This window comes from Stenella coeruleoalba (assembly GCF_951394435.1).
Source record: "Stenella coeruleoalba genome assembly, chromosome: 5".
Classification (NCBI taxonomy): domain Eukaryota; kingdom Metazoa; phylum Chordata; class Mammalia; order Artiodactyla; family Delphinidae; genus Stenella; species Stenella coeruleoalba.
The window spans coordinates 77,366,519-77,379,870 of record NC_137150.1 but is presented as its reverse complement, the minus strand read 5'-3'; the positions used below and the strand labels follow the sequence as shown (position 1 = coordinate 77,379,870).

Genomic DNA, 13,352 nt, shown 5'->3' with positions numbered 1-13,352 from the left:
AAAGGACTGAGGTATGTGTTTTCATGGTATCTGAAGGGTTATTTGTTGGTAATTCTAACACGTGTTCTCTGTCCTAAGGAAATGGCCCCACCCCAACCAGATTCCCAAGAGATTTTCCTACAAGTCTTGAATCTGGCAGATAATGAGGTGAAGGTTACAGTGCTGGGAGATGAAAACAACTCTCTGTTGGCAGAGTCCATCAAATCCTTTCAGGTGACGTATGGACTTGAATGAATCAGAAACACATTCAGATTATGTGCAAAGGCAGCAGCATAATACAGTGGTGAAGAGCATGCACTTGGGGAGTCAAACTGCCCCAGTCCAATTCCTGGTTCTGCCATTCCCTAGCTATAAGACCCTGAGCAAGTTATTTGATCTCTAAGCCTCAGTTTTAGCATCTGTAAAATGGCAATAATTTTTATGTCATAAGCTGTTGTAAGGATAAATATTATATGTAAAGTGCTTAGCATAATGTCTGGGACATTGTAAGCTCTCAATAGGTTGTAATTTGTGTTATTATTTCAAACTGCCTTGTAACACACACCCTGTGGAAGAGTTTGGCTTGCATATTTTCACGACTATATTATATATATTCTGAAATATTCATTTAAAAATATTTTTTAAACAATAAAAGTAATATACATTTATTGTAGAAAATTGGGGAGTATGTCAAAAGATATAAAAACCACCTATAAATCTATCACACGGAGATAATCATAGTTAGCATTTTTGTATAAATGAATAAATAAATTTTTAAAAAGTGTTGAAACACTATATGCTGTATTGACCTTGATTTTTTCTTAACATTAACCATCATAAGCATTTTCCCATGCCCTTAGGTAAACTTTGAGAATGTGATTTTAATGGATACATAATATTCTATTCTGTGGATATAACATGGCTTAGTAAAGTATTTCCTTATAGGTATTTAATTTTTTTTGTTATTATACATAATTCTATAATGAACATCCGTACTCATAAATCTTTATTCAAGCCTCTAATTACTCCTATGGTATATTTCTAGAAATGGAATTACTAGGTTAAAGGGTAATGTTGAAAGTATCTAATGAGGTCACCTGCCCTGGGTTACTATGAGATTGTGATGTCCAAGATGGGGTAGAAGGTGAGTGTGACAGGCTCTTCATTCTATAGAAAATGCCACACTATTCCAAACTCCACCTGAAGACAAAAAGCCAGAATTTCCACTTCCAACTGAAATATCACAATTTGTCTGTCTACACTGAGCATTCTGTGGAGGAGAAAAAATGGTACACGCTGATCATTCGAGAAGATGGGAAAAGTATTTCTAGCATGATGGTAAGTTGAGGAATGGCCTAGTTTCCAAATTATCTTAGAGTACAATGACTGGGCTCATCAATATCTTACCAAGGATATGAATGATGATCAAAGTTTCTTATTATCAGTTCCCTCTTGTCAGCTGTAACTGATGTTTACTTCCCTCTATTGTAGGTAAAGGATGAAGAAAACAAAACAACCAATGGGATGACAGCCATGAGGTTTGGATGCCAAGGAGACCCAGGCCTCTCTGTTCTCTTGAATCTTGGGTCTCTTCTGATCTGTGGGGCTTCACATGAAGAGACTTCACATTCTACTTGTCTTGTACAGGGATTCTCTTCCTAGAATGTCAAGAGAATTAGTGTCAGAAGGCATTTCCCAGGGCAGTGAGAAGCACAGATTCAAAACCAAGTCTTTTGGCTTGCTTTCTCATGTGGTATTCAAAGATGACCCTGTATTTATGTACGCCCCCTGTGCTCTGCAACATAAATCTCTTCTGCTGAATTTTATCCACTTATCTTGCTCTTAGGAAAATAACTGAATTCTTTCCTCTCGGTGATCACCAGAGAGAAATTTAGAAGTAAGCAAATAATCCTCCCTTTGTTATTGGTAGTTGAATATCTTTTATAGTTACTGTGTTTTTTAAGTAAAATTTAAAATAAACCTATAGAGGCCTCATGGTTTAGTAAAGGCAACACACCTGAAGTCAAAAGACTTGGTTTTGAATCTAGATAAGGCTGAAGGTCTTGTTAGACAGTCTGGGACATTTACAGAAATGGAGCCTTGAAGGGGTCACCTGCTCACTGGGGCAGGAATCTGACATGAAATAGACAGATGCATGTGCCTATGGCCATCAAGATTAGATGGTTGCTGTTGAGAATAGCATTTTAGAGGAGAGCTTTCAATAAAAAGTTTGAATTTCACTGAAGGGTGGAACAGTCATAATAATCTACTTTTGCATATGCAGCTTCAGAAAAAGTAAACAGATCAAAAATAAGTAAGACAACAATGAGGATAGGACTTCCCTGGGTCAGAGAGCAATGGGAACCTCCAGGAAGGATGAAAGGGAGCAATTTCTAGGTTAGTGCAGGATGATTGAATGTCCAGAAATCAATATCAAGGATTTTAGAGGGAACTGCCCTTCTAATCCCATGGGCCAGGGACCAACGCAAATGCTACCAGAAACCTAAACTGAGGGAGCAATTTAGCGGCCCGGGTTCAAAAGACTAGAAAGATGGTTCTGGAAGAGTCCAGGGTTATCTGCAGACCCAAAACAATGATAGCTCAACCTACTGTGGGCTGGGAGTCTTGAGTTTTGCATAAGTCAAATCAGACTTCATTTGTAAGAGGATAAGTGTCAGTTTTATATAAATACTGGTACGTATTTATACATATACATATATATATATATATATATATATATATATATATACACACACACACACACACACATAATTATTTTTCTTAGTGGAGTCTCAGTTGATGAATTACACCATTAGAAGACGGAAAGAAATTAGGTGCACCTAAGGTAGGTTAGTAAGGAGACTCGGACTGCCATGGGTGATCACAATAGTGTCATCCCAACTGAAATCAGGTGAGAGTATGGCAGATAAAAAGCTAATACCTGAGGAAAGAAAAAGTTAGGGACAGCTAAGACTACTGATTGCTTCTTACATGTGAGTTCATTTATTCACGCAGTTAACAATATACATCACGTACCTTTTATGTGCCAGCCACTATTCTAGGCACTAGGCATATAGCAGTAAACAAAACAGAAAAGGCCCCTGCCCTTTTATCAGGTGGGAGAGTCTGTCTGATCTGTAACAATGTCTCTACCCTTAGGTTTGTTAACACTTTGCATGAAGAGATCAACATCTCCCTGGGTACAGATACCTCCCTCAGTGTTGAAGAAGACTATGGTGTGTCTGCTTACAGAACTGTGCAAAGAGGAGAGTAAGAGCATTACCCTTGTAATTTTACTTTTATCAACAACTGTTTTTTAAATGCTTTCTTTGCATATAGGTGGGAGGATTAGGTATATCTCAGCTAATTTTAAATATACACAGATTCCTGCTCTCTTTCGACCTTTGCCTGCTTCCCTCAGTCTCACCTTTTTCTGCATAGATATATTGAGACCATGCTTGTTGTAAAGGCCATACTGTATAGTCAACAAGGCCATCTCTGGGAGGTTTGCCAGTTTATTACTGGCTCCCACTCCTACCCTTTGGTAACTCCTATTAACACCTCGTTCGAGCTTATCCTTTCAGGTTCACTGTTTTATGCTGTTCCACTAATTCATAAGACTTAGAAGAGAAAAATTCTTAAAATTTAGATGAGAAGACTTAGAGTCTGAAGTTCACAAAAGAAGACAATTTGTGCCTTCTGCATTCAGGTTTAAGGTTTAAAAAAAAAATTAGCCAACAGACAATGAAAAGCTCAGATCAGGGGTAGAAAAAACCTGGCATGAAAATAATTCACTCTGAGACTCCTCTCCTCAAAGAGAAATGGTAGCTTTGCTGATTGATTCACCATCAGTAGAGAGATGAAATCACTCTTTCCTCCAGAGATGGGAATGCTTTTCTAAACTGTAATGCCTATTCTAACCTAAAATTGTCCTGTTCCAGATATTCTGCGGTGCCTTGTAGAACAAAAAATGAGGAATTTTCACTGAATTTGGGTCTACTAGACTTTGGTGCAGCTTATCTGTTTGTTATTACTAATGTAAGTAGCTCCTGGCCATCCTTACTCTCTCCTTCCATATATCTGTATCTATATTTATGTCTAGATAACTATATCATATCTCTATATATAAATCTATATCTATCTGAATCTGTATCTGTCCTGGGACCCAGATAAGACTCTGTGGCAAGACAGCATCACATACTTATTTCTAGTGAAAGGTGATAGTTTCTATAATGACTTTAGAAAACCTACTAAGGTCTCCATGAGAACTTAAAAGAGATAACATTGGCAACAGGCACAGGGTCTTGGGGAATGGTAGACATAATTTATCTTGAGTCATTGCTATGAGGTGACATGGTTTGCTGCAGTCTCATTATGGCCCCAAGAAAACAAAAATTGTTTAGGTCTTCTTGACTGACTCCACATGTGGGTCTCCTAGCTCCTTGGAAACTGATCTGCTAGCATATCACAGTCTGAAATACCAAGACTGGTAACAAATGTCAGTCTCTACACAAAGTTTGGGGGATGAATTAACTGTGCTCCAGCAAAAGCAATTGTCTCAGCACTCAGGACATGACACCTCTGAATTTTAATTCTGATGTGAATCTTGCTTCTAATTTTATTTCATTACTTTTTTTTTTTTTTTTTTTGCGGTACGCGGGCCTCTCACTGCTGTGGCCTCTCCCGTTGCGGAGCACAGGCTCCAGACGCGCAGGCTCAGTGGCCATGGCTCACGGGCCCAGCCGCTCCGCGGTATGTGGGATCTTCCAGGACCGGGGCACGAACCCGTGTCTCCTGCATTGGCAGGCGGACTCTTAACCACTGTGCCACCAGGGAAGCCCTATTTCATTACTTTTGACATTGTATTAAATATAAAAAGAAGACAGTGAATAAGGAAAAGATGGAAAATTTCTAGAAGTGTGATGAGAATAATCTGTAAAGTTTTTTTTATTTTAATTAATTAGCATGATATCTTTAGTATGCCATTTTTTATTACAGCTTTATTAAGATATAAGTCATATACCATACAGTTCACCCACTTAAAGTGTATAATGGTTTTCAATGCATTAACATATTCAATATATATTGTATATTCAATACATATATAGAATATATTTTCAATAATATATGTTCAATGGTTTTTAATAAATTCACAGAGTTGTGTAATTTTAGAACATTTTCATCATTCCAAAAAGAAGCCCCATATTCATTAGCAGTTACTCACTATTCCCTCCCATACCCTCTAGCACTAGCAACTACTTGTTTACTTTCAGTCTCTATAAATTTGCCTATTCTGCCTATTTCGTATAAATGGAATGATATAACGTGGCCTTTTGTGTCTGGATTCTTTCATTTAGCATATTTTTTAAGGTTCATTCATATAGCATACATCAGTACTTCATTTCTTTTTATTGCCCAATAATATTCCATTGTATAGGTATAACACATTTTATGCATATATTCATCAGTTGATGAACATTTGGTTGTTTTCACCTTCTGACTAACATAAATAATGTTGTTATGAACATTCATGTACAAGTTTTTGTGTGGACATATATTTTCACTTCTCTCGGGTGGAGTTGTTGGGTCACATGGTAACTCTATGTTTAACCATTTGAGGAACTGCTAGACTTTTTCAAAGTGAACGTACATTTAACATTCCCACCAATAAAAGGTGGCAATTTTTCTACATCTTTGCCAACACTTGTTTTTCTATCTTCTTAATTATAGCCATCCTAGTAGGTATGAAATGGTATTTCATTGTGGTTTTTATTTATATTTTCCTGATGACTAATGATGTTGAGCACCTTTTTATGTACTTTTTGGCCATTTGTAATCTGCTTTGGAGAAATGTCTATTCAAATTCTTTGCCCAATTTCTAATTGGGTTGTGTTGAGTTGTAAGCATTCCTTATATATTTTAAACATAAGTCCATTATCAGATATATGATTTGCAAATATTTCCTCCCATTCAATAGGTTGTCTTTTTAACTTCCTTAATGGTGTCCACTGAAGTACAAACATTTTTAATCTTTATGATGTTCAATTTATCAATTTTTTTCTTTGGTTGCTTGTGCTTTTGGTGTTACATCTAAGAAACCATTGCCAAATCCAGTGTCATGAGGATTTATGCCCATTATTTTCCTTTAAGAGTTTTATAGTTTTACCTCTTATATTTAGGTCTTTAATCCATTTTGAGTTCATTTTTGTATATGATGTGAGCTTGGGGCTTAACTGCATTCTTTTGTATGTGAATATCCAGTTGGCCCAGCACAATTTGTTGAAGACTCATCTTTTCCCGTTAAATGGTCTTGACATTCTTGTCAAAAGTCAATTGACCAGAAATGTGAGGACTTATTTCTGGATTCTTAGTTCTATTCTATTGATCTATATATTTATTCTTGTGCCAGTACAATAATCTCTTGATTACTGTTATTTTGTAGTAAATTTCAAAATCAGTAAGTATATGAGTTTTTCAACTTAGTTCTTCCCTTTAAAGATTGGTTTGGCTATTATGGGTTCCATGAATTTTCATATGAATTTTAGGATCAGCTTAGGATCAGAAGGCAGCTGGGATTTTTGAGAGGGATTGCACTGAATCTGTAGGTGATTTTGAGGAGTTTTGCTATCTTAACAATATTGTCTCCTGGTCAGTGAACATGAGATGTTTTTCCATTTATTTAGGTCTTCTTTAAGACCTAAATTTTTCAACAATATTTTATAGTTTTTAGAGTATAGGTTTTACATTTATTTTGTTAAATTTGTTCCTAAGTATTTTATTCTTTATTTTGCTGTTGCTAATGTAATCATTTTCCTAATTTCATTTTTAGATTGTTCATTGCAAATATGTAGAAATACAGTTGATATTGATCTTGTGTCCTGCAACCTTACTGAACTCATTTGATAGTTTTAATAGTTTTTTAGTGGATCCCTTAGGACTTTCTACATACAAGATCCTGTCATCTGCATAAAGAAGCTTTACTTCTTTCTTTTCAGTGTGGATGACTTTTATTTCTTTTTCTTGACTAATGCTCTTGCTTGAAACTCCAATACAGTATTGAATAGAAGTGGTGAGAGTAGACATCCTCTTAGGGGGAAAGCATTCAGTCTTTTATCACTAAGTATGTTAGCTGTGGGGTTTTCATAGGTATTTATCAGGTATCAGGTTAAGTTCCCTTCTATTCCTAGTTTGTTGTGGGTTTTGTTTGTTTTTTACTATGAAGGGGGGAGGTTGAATTTTGTCAAATGCTTTTTCTGTGTCTATTAAGATAATCATATGGTTTTCTATTGATATGGTATATTATATTAATTGATTTTCTGATGTTAAACCGACCTAGCTGTATTAGTTTTCTAGGGCTGCTGTAACAAAGTACCACAAGCTGAGTGGCTTTATCAACAGAAATTTATTTCCTTATAGTCATAAAGGCTAGAAGTACAAGATCAAGGTGTTGGTAGAGCTGGTTCCTTCTGAGAGCTGTGAGAAAGAATCTGTTTCAGGGCTTCCCAGGTGGCGCACTGGTTGAGAGTCCGCCTGCTGATGCAGGGGACGCAGGTTCGTGCCCCAGTCCGGGAGGATCCTGCATGCCGCGGAGTGGCTGGGCCCGTGGGCCGTGGCTGCTGGGCCTGCGCGTCCAGAGCCTGTGCTCCGCAACGGGAGAGGCCGCGACAGTGAGAGGCCCGTGAACCAAAAAAAAAAAAAAAGAATCTGTTTCATTTAGCTTCCTTTAGCTTCTAGTGGTTTTCTGGCAGTATTTGGTGTTTCTTGTTATGTAAAAGAATCACTCCAGTCTCTGCCTTCATCTTCTCATGGAGTTCTCCCTGTATGTTTGTCTATGTTCAAATTTCTCTTATGAGGACACCAGTCACACTAGATCAGAGCCCACCCTAGCAACCTCATTTTAACTTGACTAATTCTATCTGTAACAACCCTATTTCTAAATAAGGTCACATTCTCAGGTACTAGGGGTTAGGACTTCAACATATGAGTTTTAGGGGGACACAACTCAACCCATAACACTTGCATTCCTGGTGTTTTCCTTCTGTCTCTCATATACTGCTCAAGATAGAGGCTATATATATTGTTTCTGAATGCCAGGATAATAAGCATCTAGAGTACGGATCATATATTAGAGACCTAAGGGCCCAGTTCCTCACGTAGTCCTGTTTTGTTTGGTCTGTACAGTCTTGACAAAAATAAAAATAATTATTATTAATTGACAATATTTAAAATTCAAGTGATTTTACCTAAGAAACTGTATTCCTTATATTTCTTAAAAACAAAATCAGAAGATTCTATAACAGGTATTACCATGTCAGTTGGCTGGTGCTATACTGGCTGTACACTTTAGATGGGGTTGGGCTGTCCAGTTCACCATAGTCCCTATCATTCCCATTCAGCCTGCTTTGTTTAGTTAATTACCTGCCTGTGGGTATTTGAGAATGTGACCTTGATTTACGAGCTTAGGTCACAGTCTTCTCTTAGGCTAAGAAAACCCAAATATATGCCTAGGTATTGTTCACAATACCAACTAAAACAACATTTGCCTTACTACATTTCGAACGCAATGGCTTTTGACTCAGAGAATCAAGGGCATTTGGACATGAAAGACTTTTGATTTCAGGGACTTTTGACCTATATGTTTTAGCTCTGCTATTTTTATCTCATGATATATCCAGATATTACACCGGCTATTTAATAACACTTACTACCTAATAACTGGGTTTTACTCCAACAAAAATACATAATTCCAAAAATTTAATTCCATTATTGTAAGAAATATTAGTAAATATAATCTATATAAAATAAAACCAACTACAGCTAAAAACCTGCATGTAATAAAAGTAATTTTAGATGAAAAAAGAATTGTAGAATCATGTATATTGGTAACATTAATAACAAAAAGTTGACCCTGAAAAGATTTCTTTTTGACCAAAATTTCACAGAAAAATTGCATCTTTTTGACAAAATTTGAATGTGTAAGATTTGAGTTCAAAAATAATGGCTAATAAATAGAATTCAACATAGCAAGTGGTATTTGATATGGATTTTAAAACATTGATCAAGGGCTTCCCTGGTGGCGCAGTGGTTGAGAGTCCGCCTGCTGATGCGGGGGACATGGGTTCGTGCCCCGGTCCGGGGGGATCCCACGTGCCGCGGGGCGGCTGGGCCCGCGAGCCGTGGCCGCTGAGCCTGCGTGTCCGGAGCCTGTGCTCCGTGGTGGGAGAGGCCACAGCAGTGAGAGGCCCGTGTACCGCAAAAAAAAAAAAAAAAAACATTGATCAAGAAAATCTTCAATGTGAGGGTTACCAAGAAAATAACTCATTTTGATAAAAGTAATTTTAGTAAAATAGATATTTAAATGGAAAATGTTAGAAATAGTTTAACTGTATTTACATAGAAAATTTAACAAGGAGTTAAACTTTTCTTAAGTATATGCTTTTCTGAAAATTCATTGTGTTTGTATAATTCAGATGCCATTTTACATTTAAAATGTTGGCCAGGATCAAAATACCCAGTAGGTCAAAATGGTGGGAATCTAAAGTACAGTATCAAAATAGTCTACCATTTAAGGGCTCTGCAGTAATGGTATTTGATTGACTGAAGTCAGGCAAGTGAGTTCAGTGTTACTGAAAGGAATTTCAAAAAACTGAAATTGTGTAGAAATTGCTTGGTAGCACAAGGATGAAAGTACAATGAGGGGACGGATATAAGACCATAAAATGTTTTAGGCCAGGAATGTTTACTTGAGACTCCTGACAAGCCCATTTCTTCTTTCCCTCACTAAGAGCACCAGTCAGGGTCCTCAGGCCTGGAAGATGGAATATATCCCAGCCAACAAAATGTCCATCGCATGGCAGCTACCACAATATGCCCTTGTTACAGCTGGGGAGGTCATGTTCTCTGTCACAGGACTTGAGTTTTCTTATTCTCAGGTAGGTTTTTGCAAGTGGAAGGTGGAGGTGGAGCTGTTGCTCAGAGGGTGGAGTTTTAATCCTGGCACTGCCTTAATTAGGTATGTGACCCTGGCCAAGGCCTCCATATTTTTTGGCCTTAGATTCCTTATGGTCCTGAACAGAGTATCAACTTGACTCCTAGGGTAATGGCAGGCTGCATCCCTATGCTGTTTGGAATCCAGAAAAGGATACTTAAATACTAAGAATAAGGGCTACGGAATCAAACTGCCCACATTCAGATTTCGGCTGCACACCTAATGTGTAACCTTGAGCAAGTGTATCTCTCTAATGCTATTTTTCTTTATGTAGAAAATAATAGTAATAGAACTTATCCCTTAGGGTTGTAATGAAGATTATGATATAATGAATTAAAATATTCAGTTAAGAGCTCCATCGTATTGTTACTCTGAACATTATTACCATCAGTGATAGCTGAACTTAGTAGGGGAAGTTTTTGTGGGAGAAGTTTTCTGGTTAGATGCATGGGGCATGAGGGTGGTGTAGGGAGTTTGTTTACTAACAAATTTGTGTCCTCTCTAGGCTCCCTCTAGCATGAAGTCTGTACTCCAGGCAGCCTGGTTGTTGACAGTTGCAGTTGGGAACATCATCGTGCTTATTGTGGCACAGTTCAGCAGCCTGGTACAGGTATGGACCTAAGGGAAGCAGGAGCACGTGTCTATCCAACTTCCTCTGCTCTCTCTTCCCCCTCCCCTCTGTCTCCCACATTCCCCACTCAGCCCTCTGACTTGAGATGGATTAGATACCCACAGACTTTGCCAGAAAAATAGACATGTAAGTGGCAATAATGACTACCATAGGCCCATGCAAGGAGAGGCCAGTGAGCCCTGTCTTCTGCCAAAGCTCTTCCTAAACAGGTGACCCTGGGTAAATCTGCTCCCCAGTCCTCATCCTATAAAGATCCCTTTAGTTTCAGGTTCTCCATATTCTTCTCTTATATGTATTTCTTCCTGCAGTGGGCCGAATTCATTTTGTTTTCCTGCCTCCTGCTGGTGGTCTGCCTGATCTTCTCCATCATGGGCCACTACTATGTTCCTATAAAGCTAGAGGATATTCAGGGGTCAGCAGATAAGCAGATTCCCCAAATCCAAGGAAACATGATCAACCTGGAGACCAAGAAGACAAAGCTCTAATGACTCCCTGGACTCTGCCCAGACCCCAATTCCTGACTCTGATCTTGGCCATCACCATCTTTAAGCATTTCTCACTCCGACTTGATTAGAAGAGAGAAGTAGTGTCATATCTGAGCTAATCTCCTCTATTTTTCTCCCATGATAGAGGCAGTTCTAGGACTGGGTTTTTCAGTACATTATAGCAAGTCCCCTGAGACTCTATGTCTTCCCATCTCTCAGTGAACTCGGTAAACCTTGTGTAGTGTTGCTGAAGCTGGCCTGCTACCTCCAAATGGCCATGAAAAACACAAATGTAAAATTGAGGTTAGTCTCTGTGGTTATCAAAGTTATGTAGGAATTGTTTTACCTGCCATTTAGAACTGATGACCCCACTTTTTGAAGTGCTGATTTAGAGGCAAAATTGCAGAATAACAGAGAAATGGTATTTCAAGTTTCTTCATTAGCAGTGTAATTGTACTGTGTACAAGGACCTCAAGAATTGGTATGTCTGGTGTGATCTGGTCCAGGGCCTGGCTTCTCAGGTATCCAGATTTGATAAGACCGTAGTTAATTTTTCAGTACAGAGAGTAGGAAACAAAATGACATTTTATTAACACATAGGAGAAGATATATCTTTCTGACAATTACAGTATTTTATCCACTAACCCAAATCCCCTTTCTCAGTACTGATAGATATTTGGAAACCAAATTAAAGATAGTAAACATGGCTCTGGAAAAGAGAACAAGTATAAATTGCAGAAGTCCTGATGAGCCATTTCTTCTACAGTGTACATTCTTCTTAGGGACTACAATGTTTCAGCCCTAGAGTACGCCCTCCTGTGGACAGCTGTGTAGACACTAATTATAATTTTCCACCCCTGCCTTTTCAATGTTGTTGGGCCAGCTTTGTCTTATTATTACATCATCTTGCTTATTGCAACAAGTATTTAATAACAACAGTATTTTTATGAACATAACTTCCTTTTTTATTAGTACTTCCTTCGGCCTCAAAGTAGTGGATCTGTTTTGATAATTTTTCATGTTTTACTTTTCCCAAAATTTTTAAATGCCATTTCTTCATTTAGGCCTAGATTTTCCTGTTTATTAAAAAAAAAAAAAGTTATATTAATACTCTAGGTTTGAGCTTCTAAAATGGCAGTGCTCCATGGGGGACATGGTCCCATATCAGGATTCTAACAAAATGTGGGGGTTGAGGGAAGGAGTGGTAGAACATGACAGGTTTTTGTTTGTTGCTGTGTTGGCGAAAGAAGTTGAGAAATATTACCTTGCACACAATGAATGAATCAGTGGACAGACATGGGAATATCATGACTCTACAGTGTATTGCTGGGGGAAAAGTTCAGAACAGTTGTCCTAGAGAGCCTCATTTCCATTGGTTTTGCTCCATTATTCTCATCTAGAACTGTGTTGAGTCAGTCTCACGTTATAAACGTAACAAGGAAAGTTGCTTAAGTTTCCCAAGCTTTAATACTCTAGTCTTAGTTACCAAGTTTTCCGAAGTACCGAAGTGACAGCAACACCATCCAGTTTCCACAGATATCTTAATGTGAACCTGACTGTGCTTCTTCAGAAGATTCTCTGTTCATTTTTGAGCAGCTTTAACTCAATCTGTTCTATGAACTATTGTTTCAAGAGATAGTAACAGTGCTCTGTGAATAAAAGTTTTTATGGATAAATAACTTTTGGAAATGAAGCATATATATCTTCTTCTTAACATTTGCATATTAAGGATTCTGAGATATCCTTCAGTAAAGACACAAGACACTTTGTTTAGTTTCACATGGTATAGTGTTCTGCAGAACACTGACTTGGGAAAAGCTGGCAGGAAATTCTTCCTTATGTTGAACTGAAAGCTTTCTCTTTGGAACCTCCTACCATTGGTTCTTTCCTTTATGGCTAACAAGAAAAAGCATAAACCTCTCTTTTATGCAGCAGAATTTCTGCTATTTGGAGAGAATTTTCATGTCGCCTCCCCAGTCATCAAGTAAGTATTCATCAAGCTAAAGATTCTCAGGTTTTTTTCATGGCTCTTCACAGGGCGTAGTCCAGTCCTTTCACAACTGTTTTTCCACTTCTGAAAAATATCCTTTCCCTGAAATGTAACAGTGGGTCAGAATCCCTCTTAATATGTGATATCTGAAGCCAAATATGTACGACATTCCAGAATTGGTTGGACCAGAAGAACTACAACCTGCTTTTCTCCAAACAATACACTTCTGTTAATGTAGCCTTAGGTAACATTAGATGTTTTTGGCAACTGCATCACAAT

The 13,352-nt window shown here is 37.9% G+C and overlaps 1 protein-coding gene across 1 annotated transcript in view; it reads left to right on the top strand.

Annotated features, from left to right (window-relative positions):
* The window catches only part of SLC15A2 (solute carrier family 15 member 2), a 37,009-nt gene extending 24,305 nt beyond the window's left edge, over positions 1-12,704 (top strand). The window contains exons 15-22 of the mRNA XM_079923102.1: positions 79-213; positions 1,153-1,317; positions 1,471-1,517; positions 3,139-3,249; positions 3,921-4,017; positions 9,765-9,911; positions 10,473-10,577; positions 10,907-12,704. Coding sequence (XP_079779228.1) covers positions 79-213; positions 1,153-1,317; positions 1,471-1,517; positions 3,139-3,249; positions 3,921-4,017; positions 9,765-9,911; positions 10,473-10,577; positions 10,907-11,083 — 984 coding nt within the window. The 3' untranslated portion in view covers positions 11,084-12,704. The remainder of the gene's footprint in view (positions 1-78; positions 214-1,152; positions 1,318-1,470; positions 1,518-3,138; positions 3,250-3,920; positions 4,018-9,764; positions 9,912-10,472; positions 10,578-10,906) is intronic.
* The last annotated feature ends 648 nt before the right edge of the window (positions 12,705-13,352 follow it).